This window comes from Dipteris shenzhenensis, chromosome 19 (assembly GCF_047967505.1).
Source record: "Dipteris shenzhenensis isolate YYH24624 ecotype China chromosome 19, Dip_SZ_1.0, whole genome shotgun sequence".
NCBI classification, from domain to species: domain Eukaryota; kingdom Viridiplantae; phylum Streptophyta; class Polypodiopsida; order Gleicheniales; family Dipteridaceae; genus Dipteris; species Dipteris shenzhenensis.
The window spans coordinates 5,551,623-5,574,269 of NC_141614.1; the positions used below are offsets into that span (position 1 = coordinate 5,551,623).

A 22,647-nucleotide genomic window follows, 5' to 3' on the forward strand; every position below is an offset into this window, starting at 1 on the left:
AAGATTATACGCAGCAATGATGTCATCTTTAAAGAGGATAGTGTACACAAGGAACCCGTGCAACCTGTGGAATACAGGAGGGTTATTTATGATGATGTTGGACAGCAAAGAATGCCCATTTATATGCAGCAGCAGGCTGCTGCAGATAACCCTGTTCAAGAGGGTATACAGGCTGAAAATCAGCCAGATAATTTTGCCAATGATGCACCACTGGATATGCCAGCAGATGGGGCTGTAGAACAGCCAGATATGGTGGTACAGCCACCCGTCATGCATGACGAACAGGCTGGACAGCAGCCTAATCCGGAACATTTTGTTAGGAGGAGCACCCGTGTACAACGGCCTCCTGCCAGGTTTGTTCCAGGAGCCAATAATGTGGCTGATTTTATCATGCTGACAGATTGTGGTGAGCCTTCCAGCTTCAAGGAAGCTATGGGAAGAATAGAGAAAAAGAAGTGGGAGAAAGCCATGCAGTCAGAAATGGACTCCCTACATCAAAATGATACATGGGACTTGGTGCAGCTACCTGCAGGCAGAAAGGTTTTGCCATGCAAGTGGGTTTACAAAGTCAAAGTGGATTCAAATGCTTTACCGAGGTATAAGGCCAGATTGGTTGCCAAGGGATTCAAGCAGGAGAAGGGCATTGACTTTGATGAGATCTTTTCCCCTGTAGTCAAGATGACTACTTTGAGAGCAGTGTTAGCTCTTGTTGCTCATGACGACATGGATTTATGTCAGATGGATGTGAAGACAGCTTTTCTTCACGGAGATCTCCATGATGAGATCTATATGAGTCAGCCAGAGGGATATGCTATTAAAGGGAAAGAGCAGCTTGTGTGTAAGCTCAAGAGGAGCTTGTATGGACTCAAGGCGGCGCCAAGAGAATGGTACAAGAAGTTTGATGCCTTCATGCAGTCCCAAGGGTATCATAGGTGTGAGACCGATCATTGCTTGTACACCAAATGGGCAAAGGATGGCAGTTTGATGCTACTCTTTCTATATGTGGATGACATGCTTATTGCCAGTAAATCTCAGCATGAGATTAGTGCTTTGAAGAAACAACTGCATAAGTCTTTTGACATGAAAGACTTGGGTGATGCAAATCATATTCTTGGCATGCGGATTACTCGTGACACGTCCAAGGGACTTTTGTTTCTGTCACAGAAAGAGTACATTGACAAAGTACTGCAGCGCTTTAAAATGGAGGGGGGGAAGCCTATTAGTACCCCGTTGCCTCCACATTTAAAACTCAGCAGTAAGGACAGCCCCAGATCAGATGATGATAAAGCTGAAATGGCCAAGGTTCCGTATGCATCTGCAGTTGGATCTTTGATGTATGCCATGGTTGCCACTCGTCCGGATATTGCTTTTGCGGTGGGAGTCATCAGCAGGTATATGGCAAATCCAGGCAAGCGGCACTGGGAAGCAGTGAAAGGTGTCTTGAGGTATCTCAAGGGTACCAAAGACTTGTGCATATGCTATGGTAGGCAGGATGCATTGGTGCATGGTTTTACAGATTCAGACTATGCAGGGAATGCAGATAACCGGAAGTCTACTACCGGTTATATTTTCACATTTGCAGGAGGTGCTATATCATGGGTGTCTCGGTTGTAGAAATGCATTGCACTGTCAACTACTGAAGCTGAATATGTTGCAGCCACTGAGGCTTGCAAGGAAGCAATATGGCTTACTCGGCTGGTGGGAGACTTGGGCATTACAGGAGATATGCCAGTTTTGCATTGTGATAGTCAGAGTGCTATCATGTTGGCAAAGAATCCGGTCTTTCATCAGAAGACCAAGCACATAGATGTGAAATATCATTTCATCAAGGAGGTACTGGAAGACAAGCGACTTGAGCTTGTGAAGGTGCATATTGATGATAATCCTGCTGATTTGCTCACTAAGAGCTTGCCTACAGAGCGGTTTGCACATTGCCGCCACATCATGGGATTAGGATGAGACCATTCTTATTTTATGGTCTTGCATACAGTAACTGTATATTGCTGTAATTTTTATTCTTTTCTCCCCTTTAGGCACATTGGCCTTTAGGTGGGAGGTTGTTGGGGTAAAGGCACATTGCCACCCTTTTATTAAAGATAAGACATCTATGACTGTCTTAAGACAGTCATAGGGTAAAACCTAATCCTAATAAAACTAATGAGTTTGTGGTGTGGCTCATCACTTCACACCCGCACCACACCCGCACACTTGAGTCTTCTCTCTCTCACACTCTCTCCCTCTTGCTCTTCTTCCCCCTTCAGGCCCTTCATGGTGCCTAGCACATAAGCATAATTAATCCCTAGGCCCAAAGGCATTCCGAGGAATTAAAAGAGTGGTTGTTGGGAAATGATGATGTGGCATTTTTAATGGGCCCCCTAGAGGGCCATGTACCTTTAGTGGCCCCCTAGAGTTCCAGGTGGCTCTAGTGCCTTCTACATGCTCCTTTGCCATTCCTGGACCTTCCTGGGCCTTCTAAACTTCACATGTGTGGTTTTCTCTCTCATCTTCTCCCTTTGTTGAGATTTTGGACTGGTTTTTCAGCCTCCTTCAACTAAATTCTGTTTTTCTTCATAACTCCTCACCCGTTTGGATTCCTCGACTTCCGTTTGGCCCGATGGCTTCCCCTCTACCTCCCCTTCGTAGTGATATGCTTTTCCCTCCGTGCGTTTGGTAGAATGGGCAGAGCTGAGCACTTCTTTTGCTGGTCTAATTTGCAAAAGTGGCTTTTTCTGGACCTTTTTGCTTCTACCGCCTCCTGGGCCTCTCCTCTTGCAAAGCTACAGCTTTCTATTGAATTTCGAGTAGTCCCACGTGCTGGTTGACTGGTTTTTCTCAGTTCTGGAGGACTTTCCGGCGATGAAACTTCTCCAAAACCTTCTCAATGCATTCCTCTCTGAAGCACGCTTCTTTTGAGCCCAAGAACTCCCATTTTTTCGCGACAAAAGTGCTTCTTTTCGCATTTTTCAGTAAAATTCTTGCTGGTCGGCTCTTGTAAATGCTCTTTCTTCATGCCTTTGCACTCCTCTTTGGCTGAGAATGCAATTGGGCATTGGCTACTATGTCCTCTTGGCGATTGAGGACTTGGTTCGAGTTTTCAGGGCTTGGTGAGTTGTGATTTTGCTGCTGCAATTTCTTTTTGCCATAAGCTATTGGTTGGCCTCGTGTGCCGCCTCTTTCTTGGCTCACACGTGCCCAGGCACTGCTAAATGAGTCATTCTTTGGTTAGGTACTTTGCTGATTTTATTTTAGAGCTTTGAAAATCTTTGTGAATGCCATCGGAAACCACTCAAAGAGAAAGCAACTGGGGTGCAATGTGATTGCATCTGGACAGCCAATGGAATTGCACTCGGAAAAGAGAATGCCTTTGGATTGGGCCTATGGGTTAAGTGCACTTATGTGATGGTGTTCTATGCTTGAAAGCCTTGCGAAGGCTTAGTAAATTGGGGCTGTGTGCTCAGTTGCAGGGAAGGTCTCCCAGATGCAACTTGTAATCATTTCACTGTGAAATATAAGGAAATACCGAAAGGGGCGCCACGGTGTTTGGGGCCAATCGGGTGCACTTATCTATGTTTGTTGAGCAGGGGCATTCTAGCCTCCATCCCTTTTTCAATGGTTTTGTTTGTGAACAAATGGGTAAATGCCAAATGGTGATCATGCAATGGTTCATGGTTGTGATATATGCTTTGTGAGCTGTAAATAAGTGCTGAAGTGATTAAAGGTTTAGTTCCACTGCCCTCTGAGTGATTAGAGGCCGGTTTCATTGGTTCCGTTGCCGGGATACCACACTTTTTCTCCAGAGGTGGGCCTCGGTAGTTTGGTGGAAGGATATCTTTGCTGCACTTTTTGACAGCGAATATTACAACCATAAACATGGTGAGTACCCATGAGCAAGAGAGCTCCACAACTCCTCAAAGGAGAAGGCAGGAAAGCCTTAATGATCCAGCTAGTGTACAGCTGCAGTGAGCACAACAAATGCCTTTTGAGCAAGCCACACATGAAGCTACAACTGAGCTCAACAGTGATACTAGTTCTAGCAGTGAGTCAGAAGATGCTACTATGTTGCATGCACAGCTTGCAAGTGCAGTGACTACTTTGACTCAGCTGGCTCAAAATTTGGCTCAAATTGTGCAAACAAATGCCAAGAAGAAGAAGAAATCAAGAAAGCACAAGCACGGAAAGAGTGAGTACACACATGCATCAGCTTCTCATGGTGGACCGCACACTCATGCATCAGTTTCCCATGAGGGACAGCCATCAAAAATGACTCAGAAAGTGACTTCCAAGAGAGAGGAATCACCCAAAAGAGCACTTGAGAAAGAGGAAAATACAGCCAGTGCAACAGTATGAGCAGCCAGCACAAGGCCTTGGTTTGGGTACTTCTACTCCTCAAAATAATAATGTGCAGTCCATAAATATGGCTCAACCACCTCAGCCATATTTGAGGCAGCAACCTGAATATTTTGGTACAGATTCTATCTTTGATGCTATGTTGATTTCACTGCCAATTGGGCATAGAAAGCAAGCCATGTATGACAATGTGGGAATGCAACCAGGCATGCAAGCCACAACATATGCTCCCATGCCTAATGTTCAGCCAAGCATGGCTCTCCCTAGTGAAGGGAATGCTGCAAATATACAGCCATCTTTGGGATAGCCAATATCAAATGTATATAAAGAATTTAAGGATGGTGGTTCTCATGTCAAGTTTGATACATATAATGGAGTACAGGACAAGTACAAAGCCCTCACATTCCTTCAACAGTTTGATGCTGCATTTCTTGGGGGTTTGTTTACAGAAGCATCCAAGATGAGGAAGGTCGCCACATTTTTGAAAGGCAATGCACTTAAGTGGTATACCAACCTTATGCTTCATGGAGATGCACATGCTACTTGGCTAGAATTTAAGCAAGTGTTCTCTTCTACTTGGCTTACTCCAACTTTTGAAGTTGAAGTACTTTCACACTGGCATGACTTGTCATACAAACTTTGCAAGAATCTTGATGATTACACCAAGAGGTTTTGGGATGTTTTGCTGCCATTGAGCTCTTACAGGCATGTTTCTTTGAAAGAGCAAATAGAGAGGTACTGTTGTGGATTGCCTAGTGAGCTATGTGATTATTGCATCAAAACCAAGGTGGGTTCTATGACTCAATTAATTGAGAATGCAAGGACAGCATGGATGCAGGAGAAGAATTTGGGCTTTATGGACAGCAAGAAAGAAGACAACAAACGGGCTACCAAACACCAGGATAAGGACATCAAATCTGAAAATAAAAATTATGGCAAACGGCCGTTTCAAAAGGGAGGAAAAGCCCAATTCAAAGCTGGTCAAAGGCGTGGACAGCCTAATAAACAGCCCTGTACCAAGTTACCTGATGAAGAGAAAAAGTTACTCATGGAGCAAAACAAATGTTTTATATGCAAAGGAGAGGGACACCGCTCTTATGATTGCCCATCCAAGAAAAGAAACAGGTCAGATGATGATAAGAATGGTGATAAACAGGCTGATCGGAAGGACAAAAGGCCTAAACCTTCTGCAGGACTTCTTCCAGATGTGATTGGGAGTTTGCCACATGCACATGATGAAGAGGAAACGAAAAAGACTGAGATGTGCAGAGCATGGGGAAAAATCAGAAATCAGAATTGATTGTTTTTCTTTGATTCTGGGGCAAAGGCGAATTTCATAACTCCTGATATGGCAGGAAGGCTTGGCATCAAGCCTGAGGAAATGGGACCATCCGGCATGTGTGATATGGCCAACCCTGAACTCAACACACCTGTCACTCCTATCATTGGCAAGTTGAGGATGCATATCCAAGGATATCAGGATGCAGAGGACTTCTACATTATGCCTTTGCCAGAGTGTGATGCTTTGCTTGGGATGCCTTGGATGTACAGGGTGGGGGCTGATGTGCAAATGAGAAACAAGAAGATTTCTTTAACTCATAGAGGCAAAAATCATGTACTTAATGTAAAGTTGAAAGGGGAGTCCATCCCTGTAGTTTCAGCTTCTTGTATTTCCAATGTAATAAAGCGTCATATTTCAGCGTACTTGATTTTTGTCAAAGAGGACAAGCAACTAGTTCCAAAAGGCTCTACTCTTTCTACTTTAGATAGAGAAAGGGCTGCTTTTATTTCAGATTTTCAGGATTGTTTCTCAGATGCACTTCCTTAAGAATTACCTCCCAAGAGGCCCGAAGATCATCAAATTGATATAATTCCAGGAAGCTCACCGCCTAATATACCTCCCTATCGTGTCAGTAAGGCACAACGGGAAGAGATAATGTCACAAGTGAAGGAACTCTTGGAAAAGGAATTAATACAGCCAAGTAATTCTCCTTACTGTTCCCCTGTGTTGCTTGTGCAAAAGAAGAATGGCAGTTGGAGAATGTGTATTGATTATAGGGCTTTGAATAAAGTCACAATTAAGAACCGTTTTTCAATTCCACGCATTGATGATATATTGGATCAGTTGGAAGGTTCCTCAATGGAAGGTTCCTCAATGTTCAGTCATATTGACCTTAAAAGTGGATACCATCAGATAAGGATACGGCCTCAAGATGTCTACAAGACTGCCTTCCCCACTTCATTTGGCTTATATGAGTTCCTTTTTGTTTGACTAATGCACCTGCCACTTTCAATAGAATGATGGACAGAATTTTTAGAGCACACACAAAGTTTGTGGGCACTTTCTTCGATGACATCATTGTGTTCTCTAAAAATGAGCAGGAGCAGAATGATGGACAGAATTTTTAGAGCACACAGAAAGTTTGTGGGCACTTTCTTCGATGACATCATTGTGTTCTCTAAAAATGAGCAGGAGCGCAGGAAACACCTCACTATTATGTTTCAAGAGTTGAAAAGACACAAGCTATTAATAAACACCAAGAAAAGTGAAGTCTTTATGCATGAGATTCATTTTCTCGGTCATATAGTGTCAAAGGATGGAGTCAAGATGGATCCTGCAAAAGTTGAGGCCATAAGGAGTCGACCAATTTTGAAAAATCTGCATGAAGTCAAAAGCTTTCTTGGGTTGTGTTCATACTATCGGAGGTATATAAAGTACTTTGCAAAAATTGCTTCTCCCTTGCATGCTTTACAAAAGAAAGCTGTACCGTTTCGATGGGGACCAAAGGAAAATGCAGCTTTTGAAGAGCTGAAGCAAAAGTTGTGTTCTGAACCCGTTATTATCTTGCCAGATCTTGCAAAACCCTTTGCTGTAACTTGTAATGCATGTGGGAACAGCATAGGAGGCACTTTGATGCAGGATGGCAGAGTGGTTGCATATGAGAGTAGAGTTCTCAAAGATGCTGAATTGTACTTGCAGACATACGAGAAGGAAATGTTAGCAGTGATACATGCTTTGACCACATGGAAACATTACCTTCTTGGAGCTGATTTTTATGTGCAGACAGATCATCAATCACTTAGATATTTTCTCACGCAGAGAAAATTATCTGAAAAGCACATGAGATGGGCTAACTTCCTCTCAATGTTTCATTTTCAAATTGTACATGTGCCGGATAACAGAAATGTCGTGGCTGATGCACTTTCCAGGAAACCACAACCTCAAGCAATCTCCAAGAAACCTAGTGTTTCAGCAGTGAGCATTGCTTACAACAATGTGTTAGATGTGATGAAAGATCAATACATTAATGATGCTGATTTTTCAACTATTTATGATCAGCTTTCTGATGGTCAAAGGCATGATCACTATATGTTGAAAGAGGGTTTCATTTTGATGCAGGGACGACTATGTGTCACTGATCAGATGCGACAGAAAGTCATAATGCTCCTCCATATGCAGGACATAGGGTAATTACAACAACAATTACAGCAGTGGAGCAATACTTTTATTGGCCATCTTTGAGGGAAGATGTGGAAGAATATGTGAGAACATGCATGGTTTGTCAGAAAGTAAAGTTTGACAGGCAGAAGGCACCTGGGTTGTTACACCCTTTGCCAATTCCGGATAGACCATGGCAAAGCATAGCTATGGATTTTGTGTTTGATCTTCCACGTACTCCTATTGGACATGATGGATTGTGGACAATAATTTGCAGGTTTAGCAAACAAGCCCACTTTGTGCCAGTAAGAAAGAAAATTACCGCAGATCAAATGGCCAAATTGTTTCTGTAGCATGTCTTCAAGTATCATGGGATGCCTGAATCCATAATCAGTGATAGAGATCCGAGGATGACCAGCCTCTTTTGGAGAGGGCTGTTTGAAAATATGGGCACTACGCTGAATTTTTCGTTATCTTTTCACCCTTAGTATGATGGACAATCACAGCAGGAAAACTCTACCATCTTGGATATGTTTAAATGCTATGTCTCAGACCACAAAAGCAAATGGGAGCATTATTTGCCTTTGCTGGAACATGCTTACAATAATACGGTGCACACATCATGTCCACTTCATGATGTGTGCACCGTATTATGGACTTCATTATTTGCCTTTGCTGGAATATGCTTACAATATATGCTAACTTCATGTCCATTTGAAATAATGGCCAAGCCTAATGTTGTCATCCTTCCAATCAAAAAAAGTGATTCTTGATGGTCATATCCTTTTGCATCAACGTACCCTTTCACCACGAACTTCTCACGTGAGTGGTCAAACTAGAACTTAACCTCACAAGCCCATTTGGGATGTGTGACCTTATGACATACAGCTCTAGCCAACTATTCATAGGATGGAATCCATCTCAATCTTCATGGCTGTTAGATTTAGTTCCCCTGGTACGACCTTGTAGGCTAGTTCTAGTGATTTTAGGACATTTAGTCCACTTCGGACATTTCGTCCTCTTCGTCAATGTATGACTTCTAGGCTCTAGTCCTAGGGTTATTACTATGACTTTTGCTCTTATTTTAGTTTGCACTCCAATACACTATACATTCAATTCGCCTCTCCACAACTATCTGATTTCGCCTATTTTCTTCCTATTCATGCTACTCTACAGTGGTATCAGAGCAATGTAGATCCTACACCCTGCTAGTCAATCTTCCTTCAATCACAGCTTCGCAGCTTGCTCGTCGTGTTCCCTACCAATAGGTGGCCACCTCATTCAGGTGTGATCTCCCTACTATAGGCCATCGCCTGGTCTTACCAGTTTGCCTTGAGCTGCTACAAAATCCCGTCGCCTTTTTTTTTGGAAAGGGAGTTTCAGCCCTCAGCTAAGACAACAAGAGCCAACTCAGATATAGAACTGCCGCCTCTCTCGTCGAGTCCTCCCTGTAGTTGATCGATTGTTCCAGCACTTGTTTTGAGCTCCAGCTCTAGCTATCGCCCCTCCACGAACATCAATTTTGGTCTGAACGCACTTCGCCCAACAGCACTGCCATTTTTCTACTTCCTAGGCCATCACCTAGTAACTCTCAACTACCCAGATAAGGTCTAGCTTTAGAAGCCCTGATGCAATTCAACATTCAGCAAAAATGAAGTGGCCCCTTGTTGATTTCATACCCGATTCATTACAAATACTATGCATTTTCTTTTGGAGTCCGATCGTCACCTCTGGAAGCAGTTTTGGAGCTGCTACAACTATGTCTGCACAAGTTGAGCTTGTTTACCTTTGGTTTGAGGTGAACAAAGGTTAGATAAACTTTGTTTTAGCTCAGGTTGATAAACTTCATTTAGGGAGTACACTTGCCTCAAATATCATTCGGTGCACACATCCACAGGTAAAGCACCTTTTGAAATAGTGGAAGGTGCCAAGAAGATACCTCCCATTTTGCATACAAAAGAGAAAATCTTCGAAGCTGATCGTTTTGTGGAAAGTCTTGAAGAGGCTTACAAGAAGATCAAATATGCCTTGCAAAGAAGTCAGGACAAGCAGAAAAGAAGGTGATTGGGTTTTGTTGCGTTTTCAGAAGGCAAGGCTGAAAAATAAGAAAGGCAAGGAAAGGTTGTACACAAAGCTGAACATGCGTTAGTATGTTCCTTTCCAGGTTTCTGAAAAGATAAACGAGGTAGCTTACAAGCTGAAAATGCCAAGATACATAATGCCTTTCATGGGAGCTTATTAAAGCAATATCATGGAGATATTCCCGAGGATTTACCTCATGAGGTGCAGCTTGAAGTGGAAGAACAGGATGAACTTCTGGTCCCAGAGCAGATTCTGGCACACCGAGATAGAAAGCTCAAGGGTAAAGTTATCCGTCGCTACTTGGTAAAATTTCAAAATTACCCATCACTTGATGCGAAATGGATGGAGGAAGGTGAACTGGCAAATTCACCTGGGATATTGCAGCTTTACCTTGATGCTTTTCAATTAGAGCCGACTGCGGTCCGGGCTCCTACAGGTAGATTAGCAGAGCGAGCGTCTGGAGCATTACCTCGTGTTCGAGAGGGGGGTAGCACCTCCACTCTCTCAGTACAGACGGGCTCACCGTGATTTCATGAGGTCACTTGATGACACTGTATGTTTCATCCGAGATACTGAGCTGACAGTATTTCTGCTATCAGACTTCATGATATTGATGCATCTTGACTATTGATCGCCGAAGATCACATAGATTTTAAGCAGTGTATATGGATGGATGCATGCCTCTCCTAGCCATATTTTCACTGTCTCTGTATACTATAGTTGCGGCTTTCTTGTATACTCTTTCATGCTATATTTCATGCTCACTCCTGTGTTTTGGGGCAGCAAACTGTGGTTTGCTATTTCAAGAGAGGGGTATGTCACGGGGGCGTGAAATTCTAAGTACTTTAATGTACTACAAGACCATGACAACTTTGGTTTTAAAAGTCCAAGCATGGGCTTAGCGTGAAATTCATAGTACTTTAATGTACTACAAGACCGTGGCAACTTTGGTTTTAAAAGTCCAAGCATGGGCTTAATAATGTGTAATTAAACGCGGCATGGTGCCTAGCACATAAGTGTAATTAATCCCTAGGCCCAAAGGCATTCCAAGGAATTAAAAGAGTGGTTGTTGGGAAATGATGATGTGGCATTTTTAATGGGCCCCCTAGAGGGCCATGTACGAAGCAGTGGTCCCCTAGAGTTCCAGGTGGCTCTAGTGTCTTCTACATGCTCCTTTGCCATTCCTGGACCTTCCTGGGTCTTTTAAACTTCACATGTGTGGTTTTCTCTCTCATCTTCTCCCTTTGTTGAGATTTTGGACTGGTTTTTCAGCCTCCTTCAGCTGAATTGCGTTTTTCTTCATAACTCCTCACCCGTTTGGATTCCTGGACTTCCGTTTAGCCCGATGGCTTCCCCTCTGCCTCCCCTTCGTAGTGATATGCTTTTCCCTCCGTGCATTTGGTAGAACGGGCAGAGCTGAGCACTTCTTTTGCTGGTCGAATTTACAAAAGTGGCTTTTTCTGGACCTTTTTGCTTCTACCGCCTCCTGGGCCTCTCCTCTTGCAAAGCTACAGCTTTCTGTTAAATTTCGAGTGGTCCCACGCGCTGGTTGACTGGTTTTTCTCAGTTTTGGAGGACTTTCCGACTCTCCCAAACCTTCTCAATGCATTCCTCTCTAAAGCACGCTTCTTTTGAGCCCAAGAACTCCCATTTCTTCGCGACAAAAGTGCTTCTTTTCGCATTTTTCAGTAAAATTCTTGCTGGTCGGCTCTTGTAAATGCTCTTTCTTCATGCCTTTGCGCTCCTCTTTGGCTGAGAATGCAATTAGGCATTGGCTACTATGTCCTCTTGGCGATTGAGGACTTGGTTCGAGTTTTCAAGGCTTGGTAAGTTGTGATTTTGCTGCTGCAATTTCTTTTTGCCATAAGCTATTGGTTGGCCTCGTGTGCCACCTCTTTCTTGGCTCCCAGGTGCCCAGGCAGTGCTACATGAGTCATTCTTTCGTTGGGTACTTTGCTGATTTTATTTTGGAGCTTTGAAAAGCTTTGTGAATGCCATCTGGAAACCACTCAAAGAGAGTGCAGCTGGGGTGCAGTGTGATTGCATCTGGACAGCCAATGGAATTGCACTCGGAAAAAAGAGTGCTTTTGGATTGAGCCTATGGGTTAAGTGCACTTATGTGATGGTGTTCTATGCTTGAAAGCCTTGCGAAGGCTTAGTGAATTGGGGCTCCGTGCTCAGTTGCAAGGAAGGTCTCCCAAATGCAACTTGTAATCATTTCACTGTGAAATATAAACAAATACCGAAAGGGGCGCCACGGTGTTTGGGGCCAATCGGGTGCACTTGTCTATGTTTGGTGAGCAGGGGCATTCTAGCCTCCATCCCTTTTTCAGTGGTTTTGTTTGTGAACAAATGGGTAAATGCCAAATGGTGATCATGCAATGGTTAATGGTTGTGATATATGCTTTGTGAGCTGTAAATAAGTGCTGAAGTGATTAAAGGTTTAGTTCCACTGCCCTCTGAGTGATTAGAGGCCGGTTTCATATATAGCCCCACAGGAGTGGTGGGGGAGGATGAACCTGATAGGCCAAGTGGGCCAGCCCACAGCCCCATACATAGGGGGGAGTGGAAGGGGGCAGCCACGTAGCTAGCACACAAAGCAAGGGGGCTGGTCCCCCACTTATATGGAGAGAGCACACAGCCCAAGAGGAGCTGCCCACAGCCAAGATATAGAGCTGGTGGGGGCAGTTTCAAGGAGGCTGAGTCGGCCAGATCAAGGGAGGCTGGTCGGCCGTATAAAAGCAGCCCATTGGAGGGCATTCATACATCCAGCAGGCCAGCAAGTTTAAGAGCCGCAGGAGTAGCAGTTCACACATTCCCAAGCCTACATCCAGGAGACAGAGGAGTATAAGAGAGGCTGCACCAGAGTTCTAATATAGGGTTCTACTATTGTATCTAATTGTTGAAACAGAAAAAACACTAAGATATATATGTTAGAACTCCTATGGTTTATTTTGGTCCATCCAAAAATCTGTATTGAGCATCATTAGAAATAAAAAGTATATGTCAAGGCTTAGCCTTGATAGGGGAAGAACCTCATTTGCACTATATCGGGATCTTATTTAATGAAGTTAATCAATTGAAATCACACTTCACATAGGAACAACTCTGACAGCAACAATTTCCCTCTCTCAGATATATCATGCACAAAGAAGGAGAGTCTCCATAACTATTGTGTATACTGTGGTACTGTACCAATATGGGATGATGCATGAAATTCAGCAAATATTGCTTCAAGAGGGGTAGGAATTGTAGCACCACTAATGTGAGCATAGTCCTGCAAATGCATCCCAAACTGTCATCATTATCCTTGGGATAGAAGCAAGTAGTCTTCCAACTTAGTGGTCCTCTCTCAAGCTCGAGCATTCCCTTGAACTTATGCACGATGAGCTTATCCTTCACATCTTTCAGAGGGATCTCTTAGTCAGCTTCATACATGCCGACTTGCATCCTCTTGCCTGAGACTAACATGATGAGTAAAGCACAATATGATCCAAGTCTGTCCGACAATACATCATCTAGGGAAACTCTCCACATGAGCCACTACTCTGCTACAGCATGCTGCCTACCACATAACGACATGCTGCTATGTCTCACGATGAGGAGCAAATCCTAGAAGTGAGGCCACATGCAGGGATCAAAAGTATAACAAGCTGGCTGAAAAGATCTTCTAAATGCATGTGTGGACGGTGTGTACCACCCCTCCCAAGCTTGAGAGCCAGTGACACTAACATCATCAAGGGGGTGGCCATTAACAGAGGTACCCAATGGCCTTGATTGCCCATAGGCATGCTCATAAAAAACTCCTAACCCACAAGCTTCCCAAGTTTCGTCTCTACTCGATGAGGCCAAGAGAACTCTAGTAATGGTAACCACGTCTCAGCAATTAAAACCCCATAAGTCAAACATCACGGGGTCCTGCTGAGATGGAAACGGCATCATCATGCTCAAGATGCTCCTCATGCTCAGCATGGCTGCATCCCCTTATCCTCAAAAGCTGGGCTAACCATTCGGCTAGCATTGAACTAAGCATGCACCTTTGCCAAAGTGAGTGAAGCAGAATGGCATCATTCCCCACGTGAAGTGACTAAGGGATGTGGGTAAAATTCGGGCAGGAGCTTGAGTCACAGGTAAGTGCTATGGATGGAGAATGATGACTTATGCAAAGTCATATCACAATTTACCTTTGGTGAAGAAAATGGCGTTATGAGGAATCTCCACCGACGTTGGCACTTTACGGAATGGAGGAAGGCCTTCCCGCCATCCATAGATAACTCGAGGTATACGGTTTGCTTCTTGAATGATGGGCAAAGCGACCAAGTCATTGCTGATATGCGTTTTCTTTATTAACAAGAATGATATAATATTCATAACCGGGCGTGTCAAAATGTGTTGCAAGATCACCTTCGGTAATGGTAGAATTCCCAAACCAAGGAAGGATTCGCGGCAAATGCTTCAGGCGTTGCCAATTCCTTCACACAAAAAATGAATGTAAAAAAGTAGCATTTAATTCAAGCTTGAGTTTGAAAGACTGTCTGGCTAATGAGTAAACAGTTTACTGTAGCACTCCAATTACGCCACAGGCCCCCGTCCCCGCGGAACGTCGGAATTCCTGATTCAGCCGAAATCCCAGCTCCCGTAAGAACAGTTATTTTCTGCGCAGTAAAGCCAGAGCGAGTTCGGGCAACAACTGTAAGAGGAAGGGATACAGCAAACGAGTAGATTCCTCCAAATAATCGTGTCCCCCAGCATCCCTTGGAGCATTTGGAATCAAAAAGAGCTGACTTAAGCGTATCCTGAATTATGTGCGAAAAGATACCGATGCTTTAGAAAGAACAGCAGAAAATTTTGCCAGGTCAGCTTGATCCAAATGCGCCATGCCTCTGAAAAAAGATCATAAACTTAGAATGCGGTTCACCAAATAAGTGACGGGATGTTGCGGACAAAAACTCCAAGGAGCGGTCGATGAATTGCATCTAAGATGTCTGCTCTATGCACCGCAGAAAAAATCTCTCATTAAAAAACTTTTAGCTGCTCAATCATCAAGCGAAAGAGAAATTGGAGAGAGAAAAGGAGATCCTACCGGCAATGAACACGAAAAAGAGAGAAAAGGTATGGTGTCGACGAGCGGAGAAAGCGCAGCATCAAGAGATGATAAAAACTCAGTACCGTCAAGGTCCGAGGAAGGGAGAAGATTAATCCCGACCGTTGGATTAAAGGTTTCTATAAATAGGAAAACTAATTATCCACCCTACGTACTCTACTCCCGGAAATTAAAAGAAACAACTCATCTGTTTAAACAAATATATAAAGGAACTCGAACAACTTCCACTTAACACGTAAGCATTCCGTTAAAAAAACAACCACTTAAAACATGCCACGTATTAAAACTCTGATAAAATTATTCATATAAAAGTAGCTATGACAACTTTTATTTAGAGAAATATAACATGCTACGGCAGATAAACCCAACCCATACAACTCAACTCAAACCCCAACCAGGGGGAATAACGTCGCCATATCATTTCTTCTCATCCACAACCGGATTACCTCCATAAAAATTACACACACATCCTTTGAAAGATCCAGACATAGTCAAACTACGATTGCCACAAAATCCACTGACAGAAGCGCCCAAGTCTTCAGGAACACAACGAACCATCTCTTTCTAAAAACCCTCGTCTTCATGCAGCGCCTCCTTGAAGTCAGAAACATCTTTGAAACTTTTAATAGCACCAACATCTGCAACAGGCGAACCCGAAGAAAGATCCATCAGAGAACAAGGAGGAGCAACTCCACCAACAGGAGAAGCAGCCGCAACAGAAACAGGTACCCTGAATCCAACACCATAACCAACAGCACCAGCAGTATGAGAAACTGCACCACGAAAACCTCTAACGGAACCAATATCGACAGCAATAGAAACATCACGAACATCAACCCCAACTGGTGGACATGAACCACAGGAAACAACAGAAGCCGCACTAGTAGAACCACCAGCCGAAATACCAGAAGCCATCAGCAGACTAGTTGAACAAATAACAACAACCACCATCCGGAAGAACCATTACAACAGACGAAGAAACCTTCTCAGCAAGACTAGGAACTGAAACACCATCAACAACACAAGCATAATCCTCCATAAACTCGCCAAGAACAGCTTCATAGCACCTCCTCTTTCCATTCTCATCATAAAGCTGCTCGATCAAACTCTCGCACATACAAAGCTGTACATCCTCTATAGCATCATACTTCTGCAATGAAGAAATGCATCGGTGCCCATAAAATTTCGTTGCAATTTTAGACGGACCATGGGCAAAAGACAGACGAGTGAAAGCAGTAGAACGAAGACTTTTGTTGGTGAATGTCCCCTTTTCAGCACCACCAACATTACCAAGCATGCATGCAACCAGACCCTTCAAGGTTTTCACACCCACCATGTTGCGATTATACCAAACTTGCAAGAAAACATAGACAAACATTAGAACAACAAACAACATAACAAACAAACAAAACAAAAACTATAAACACCATTTACTTACAACCGATCTTGGCTTATCGATAGGCTGCAAAAATGCATAAACCAGATTTTCATCACCAAAAACAATCCCGCGCATATGCTTCATCAACTGATCAAAAGTGAACATGAAATCATAGCTCTTCAACGGCTTACGTAGATGCTCTGCTTTGTACCTACTCAGAGTCATAGCATGGTTCTTAGTCAAACGCTCATCAAACCTGCAAAACATATAGAAACATTAGAATACACAAAATACATAGAAAATTCCATACGAGTGCTAAAGCGATACACTTACTGTAGAGACTCCCCAAAAGTATCACGCCCACGAACAAACTGTGCACATTGGATAGAATATAGCTTGTTTCCCCCACGCAATGCGAATCGCTTCTACAACATGCGAGGATGAAAAGGCGAGAAATCCACATAACTCAGTACCAGCAACTCGTCCTTCAGCCCAACAACATCACTTTTTTTCATAGTTTTTAAGCCTTCAACATGAACAGACTGGTTCATAGCACTCATCAATGATGAACAAGCTTTCCCAAACAACGGATTCTTGAAAATATCGAAGGGCACCTCCACAACACAAGTACTTGCAACCCGACGATCTTGATTCCTACAAATGATTCAGTTGAAAGCTTTAAACAAAGCAACAAGTGTAGAAGGGATAAAGCCCGCACCCTCCCCTTTCTTTTTACAAACTTGCAGAATAAAGCAACTCAACAAGTCGGCAAAAACCCTCAAATCCAACCCCTCTATCCGAACAAAAGTGTCAAGACCCTCAAGAGCACGCCAGCTATCAAACCTCCTCCTTGCCCAATTATCCTTCTCAAACGAACGATTAGGTCCACCTTGATCCGCCTCACTTTCCAAACTTGGATCCAAAGGAATGAAATCGACAATAGATGCCACAGCACCAGAACCGACATTCTTATCACCTACAGCAAACTCCAAACAATCAGAAATCAAACCAAGCAAACCAATACCCGAATCTCGGAATGTAAAATCACGAAACCAACCTACAACACCGCCTCCACGATCCCGAAAATCTTCTGCAACACCACATGCAATGACCTGTAAACTCCTAAACTCACACAGATCATCCCCCTCATCTAAACACACAACCAAGGAATCCTCAAAAACATCACGAACAGGAACAACGCCGTCATGACCATCAGCAGAATAGATGACTACATCGTCCACACCAAGCGAGAAAGAAGGACTCTCAGAAATCCCAGCCATAGCCAACGAACACGGAGATTAAACCTCGAAAACAACGCACACACTCACACAAACCCAGCACACCATCGCAATAAATGCACCACTACATGCCAACAGTGTTACGGAAATTATATTTTCTGATATATCTTGCTTTGGATATTATTACTTTAGTCAAGTGTGACTATTGCAAAGTACTCCATAGGAGCGCATCGGACGCGGCGGGGGTCCTAGTGGATACTTTTTGTGGTTAGTTGGGGACGCCTAACTAGCTTGTGTTTTGCCATGCTAGATGGTCAGTATTGTGGGTGATTCCATGTTAATACTGATGTCGTTAGTGTTATTGGTGTTGTGCTTGATTATTGTGCTTTGAGCGCGGTTATGTTGGGATCGGTTGATTCGGTGATTCATTCAATCGATTGTTAATAACTAATGTAATTGGCGGCTTGAGTACAGGTCATGGAACTCATAGCGAGGATTGGAGTTAGTGTGAGGGTACCGATCGAGGTGTCGCATAGTGCTTCTAGAGATTCCCTAGGTAGTGATCTGGGTTCCTTGAAAAGATGTTGGCTGATAACCAATTTGTCCCCTTTAAATGTTCCCATGATTAGCGCCACATGGATTGATAATTTGTATGGTTGTTTTTCAAGAATTAATAGAAAGTTCTTTGTTTTGTGAAAGAAAAAGGAAAGAGTGACATTGTGGTGGTGTTAAGAAAAAAGAAGGGAGTGAAGTTGTGGTGTTAAGAAAGTATTTTGTGGTGGTAGTTAGCAAGCAAATTGATACATCGAAATAATGGTGTTCTACTTGATGCTCCTACCTCTAGGTTGCTTCTCATAACTCTTTTTTTGTTTTAAACATCTTACATAGTTTCTTCACTATCTATCTTTTAGAACTTTGTCTTTCACTAATTGTTTTGATGAGGCAATATCTTCCATGATTGTTCTTTGCTACCACTTTTTGGCTATTCAAGAAGTGTTGTTGGTTTCTCTTCCCTATAGGCACTTTTTGTCTTATCTTGGATCAGTTAGCTAGATTATTTTTTCAATGGAGAAATTCTCTGAAAAAGATAAGATTAAATGTGATGCAAATCATTTAGTAGAGAGTGCTACACTTTGGTGGAACATCACTAAGCATAGTAAAAGGCGACCAAAATCTTGGAAATCTTTTCAAAAGCTCATCAAGAGAGATTTTCTTCCCTCACATTTCAAAGCAAAAGCTAGACAACAGTGGGATACTTTCAGGCAGTTTGATAAGGAAACGATCTCCACATATACTGATAGATTTTGGCAAACGTTGATCCAATTACAGTCCTTAGAGAAAGTTAATGAGCGAGATCAACGCAAAAAGTATGTGGCAGGTCTAAAGCCTAAATTGAGAGCCGAGATTAACATGTTTCATCCTCGCTCACTGAGCTCAACAATTTCTCTTGCAATGAATTGTGAAAGGAACAATGGGATCCCAAAAGAAGGGAAAGATTCAGAATGGCATGTACCTTTCCATAAGAAAAAGAGATTTGATAAAAAGGCTTTCTTTAAATCTAAAAATGGTTTTGCTCCACAGAAGACAGATTCTTCTTCGAAGCCAAACAGTGGGAATTTTCCAAAGAAAGAAATAAGGTGTTTCAAGTGCAACAAGGTTGGACACATAGCCACTGAGTGTCCTGAAAGAAAGAAGACCCGGACGGCGAAAGTGCACATGATTGACGACGAAGCAGCTAAGCAAGAGGGAGGTAAGTATAATTGTCATGCTCTTCTAAAGATGAAAGGTTTCATTAATGGCAAAGAGGTTGTTATTCTGCATGATGATGGTAGTACTCATGATGTCATTTCGGAAAGAACCTTAACAAAGCTAAACCTAGAGTCTTTCCCATCTAACTATAAGGTCAAAGCTGCTTTTACCAAAACAAAGTACAATTGTATTAGAGAAGTTAAGAATCTTGAAATCACAATCAAACCCTACAAGGATACACGAGACTTTCTAGTGGCACCCCTACAGGGAGTGGACATCATCTTAGGAATGCCATGGAGACATCAGTACAATCCTAAGATAGACTATGATTCACATCAGATGTTGTTTGAGAAGGACAGACAAGAAATATGTCTAAAAAGCTCCATGAAACCTGAGATTAGTCCTTTACTCAACCACACACAAGCCAAAAGAGCAAATAAAAAATGTGAGAAGACATATCTAATTTTGGTGAATACGGTAACGGCTACTCAACCAAACACTAAGCCTACATACCAAAAGTTTCTTTCTCAAATTTTTGATTGTTTCTTAGAAGATTTACCACCTGGACTACCATATTCTTGACCTGAAGATCATAGGATAGAAATCCTATCGGGCAATACTCCACCTTGCAAAGCTCCGTACAGAGTCAACCAGCTAGAACAAAAGGAAATTCAAAAGCAAGTGGAGGAATTGATAGAGAGAGGATTGATAAGACCCAGCATTTCTCCTTATGGAGCACCTATCTTATTAGTCAAAAAGAAAAATGGAACCTACCGAATGTGCATAGACTATCGTGCACTGAACAAAATCACAGTGAAGAACAAATATCCAATCCCTAGGATTGATGATCTTTTGGACAAATTGAAAGGGGCCAAGGTCTTCAGTAAGATAGATCTTAAATCCAGCTATCATCAAGTTCGTATGGTAGAAGATGATATATACAAGACTGCCTTTAGAACTCAAACGGGACATTATGAGTCCCTAGTTATGCCTTTTGGGCTAACTAATGCTCCAGCTACTTTTAGTAGAATGATGAACCGAATCTTTCTAAAACACCAAGGTTGTGTGGTAGTATTTTTTGATGATATTCTGGTGTTTAGCAGAGACGTTGAGGAGCATAAGGAACATCTGAAGCTAGTCTTTTCACTCTTGAAAGAAAATCAATTGTACATAAACCCTGAAAAGAGCAGTTTCTTTCAAGATTAGATAGAGTATTTGGGTCACATTGTATCCGTCGATGGGATTCGAGTAGATCCAAAGAAGATTGAGTGCATAGTCACATGGCCTAAACCTCGAGATATACATGAATTAAGATCATTCTTGGGATTGTGTAGCATTTATAGAAAGTTTGTCAAGAATTTCGCATACATTGCACATCCATTGACAGACCTTCTTATAAAAGCAAAGCATTTCTTATGAACTGAGCGTCAAGATAAATCTTTTACAGCTTTGAAAGAAGCTCTCACACAAGCTCCTATGTTGCAATTACCTGATTTCTCTAGACCATTCTTTGTAGTTGTAACCGATGCTAGTGGATATGGAGTTGGAGCCGTACTTATGCAAGGTGGACATCCAATAGCATATGAGAGCCAAAAATTAAAACCAGCGGAATGCAATTACAGTACATATGATAAAGAATTAACCGCTGTTGTGCATGCCTTATGAATGTGGAAACATTATTTGATGGGAGCTAAGTTTCTTATCAAAACCGATCAGCAAAGTATCGAGCATTTGTTGACTTAGCCACTAATATCCGATAGGCACATCAAGTGGGCATCATTTATATAGAGTTTTCAGCCCATGATTCAGTATCAACTTGGAAAAGAGAATGTAGTTGATAATGCTCTTAGCAGAAAGCCAAGTATTAATCACATCACTGCTGTAGAGACCCAGCCTTTTGAAGGTATGAAGAATTCTTATCAAGGGGATCCAGACTTTTCTGATATATGGAACAAATTAGAGAACAACAATTGGAATCCTATGTTGGACTATTCATGCAATGATGGATACCTCTTTTATCAAAAGAAATTATGCATCACTCGACCCTTTAGACAAATTGTAATGGAGGAAATGCACCAACCACCATATATGGGACATAGGGGAGTGACTGCCACTTTACAAGTGATAGCAAGAGAATTTCATTGGCCTACTATAAGAAATATGTGGCTAAGTTTGTAGCCGAATGCATCACTTGTTAGAAGATCAAGAGTTACAAAGGAAAGACCCCAGGATTGCTTATGCATTTGCCTATTCTTATGCAACCTCGGGAACAAATATGTATGGATTACATAACAGGTTTTCCTACTATAACGAATCAAAATGATATGATTTGGACGATAATAGATCGCTTTAGTAAGCAAGCTTATTTCATCCCATGCAAGAAGACCTTAACAGCTCAGCAAGATGCACATTTATTCATCAAGCTTATCTTTGTTCATCGTGGCTTGCCAAAGATTATAGTGTCTGATCGAGATTCGAAGTATTTACTTTGTTAGATAAAATGTTGCACTTACAAAACAAGATGAATTATATTCATAAGGCATGCTCAATAGTTGAATAGGCTTTACAATGGTGGCATGTGTGTGAAATCAAGTGCTATCTGCCCACTGAAACAATCTGCAATGAGTATTATAGGGCATGACATCTCCAAGTATTTCCATATCTCCACATTTATGCTTTATCTCAACATGTTAGGTTACAAATAGTACTATTTTGGATATGATATATTTTCTGATATATCTTGCTTTGGATATTATCGCTTTAGTCAAGTGTGACTATGGCAAAGTACTCCATAGGAGCACATTGGCCGCGACGGGGGTCCTAGTGGATACTTTGTGTGGTTAGTTGGGGATGCTTGACTAGCTTGTGTTTTGCCATTATAGATGGTCGGTATTGTGGGTGATTCCATGTTAATACTGATGTCATTAGTGTTATTGGTGTTGTGCTTGATTATTGTGCTTTGAGCGCGGTTATGTTGGGATCGGTTGATTCGGTGATTCATTCAATCGATTATTAATAACTAATGTAATTGGCGGCTTGAGTACAGGTGATAGAACTCATAGCGAGGATTGGAGTTAGTGCGAGGGTACCGATCGAGGTGTCACATAGCGCATTATATATGGCCATGGGCTAATTTTGTATTTCTTTTATTATTGCAAGTTTGAGCAATATATTATGTAGTGGACATAATTCATTTTTGGGCCCTAAGATGGCTATGTAAAGCAAATCCCTCATTTTTGGATGAGGGGGATAATTTTGGCTCCTTGGTGCTTTTATGAAATATCATAAATACTCTAGATGAGGAAGCGTG

The 22,647-nt window shown here is 42.3% G+C and overlaps 1 protein-coding gene across 7 annotated transcripts in view; it reads right to left on the reverse strand.

Annotated features, from left to right (window-relative positions):
- Positions 1-15,112, reverse strand: part of LOC147889970 (uncharacterized) — a 63,811-nt gene extending 48,699 nt beyond the window's left edge. For all 7 annotated transcript variants that reach the window (XR_015542784.1, XR_015542785.1, XM_087390939.1 and 4 more), the window contains exons 1-4: positions 14,952-15,112; positions 14,688-14,751; positions 14,428-14,523; positions 14,273-14,340 (exon numbers count right to left, since the gene is read on the reverse strand). Coding sequence is in view for 5 of the 7 variants with exons in the window: in XM_087390939.1 (XP_087247065.1) it covers positions 14,273-14,340; positions 14,428-14,523; positions 14,688-14,751; positions 14,952-15,013 (290 nt within the window). In the remaining 2 variants the exon portion in view is untranslated. The remainder of the gene's footprint in view (positions 1-14,272; positions 14,341-14,427; positions 14,524-14,687; positions 14,752-14,951) is intronic.
- Positions 15,113-22,647: the final 7,535 nt, after the last annotated feature.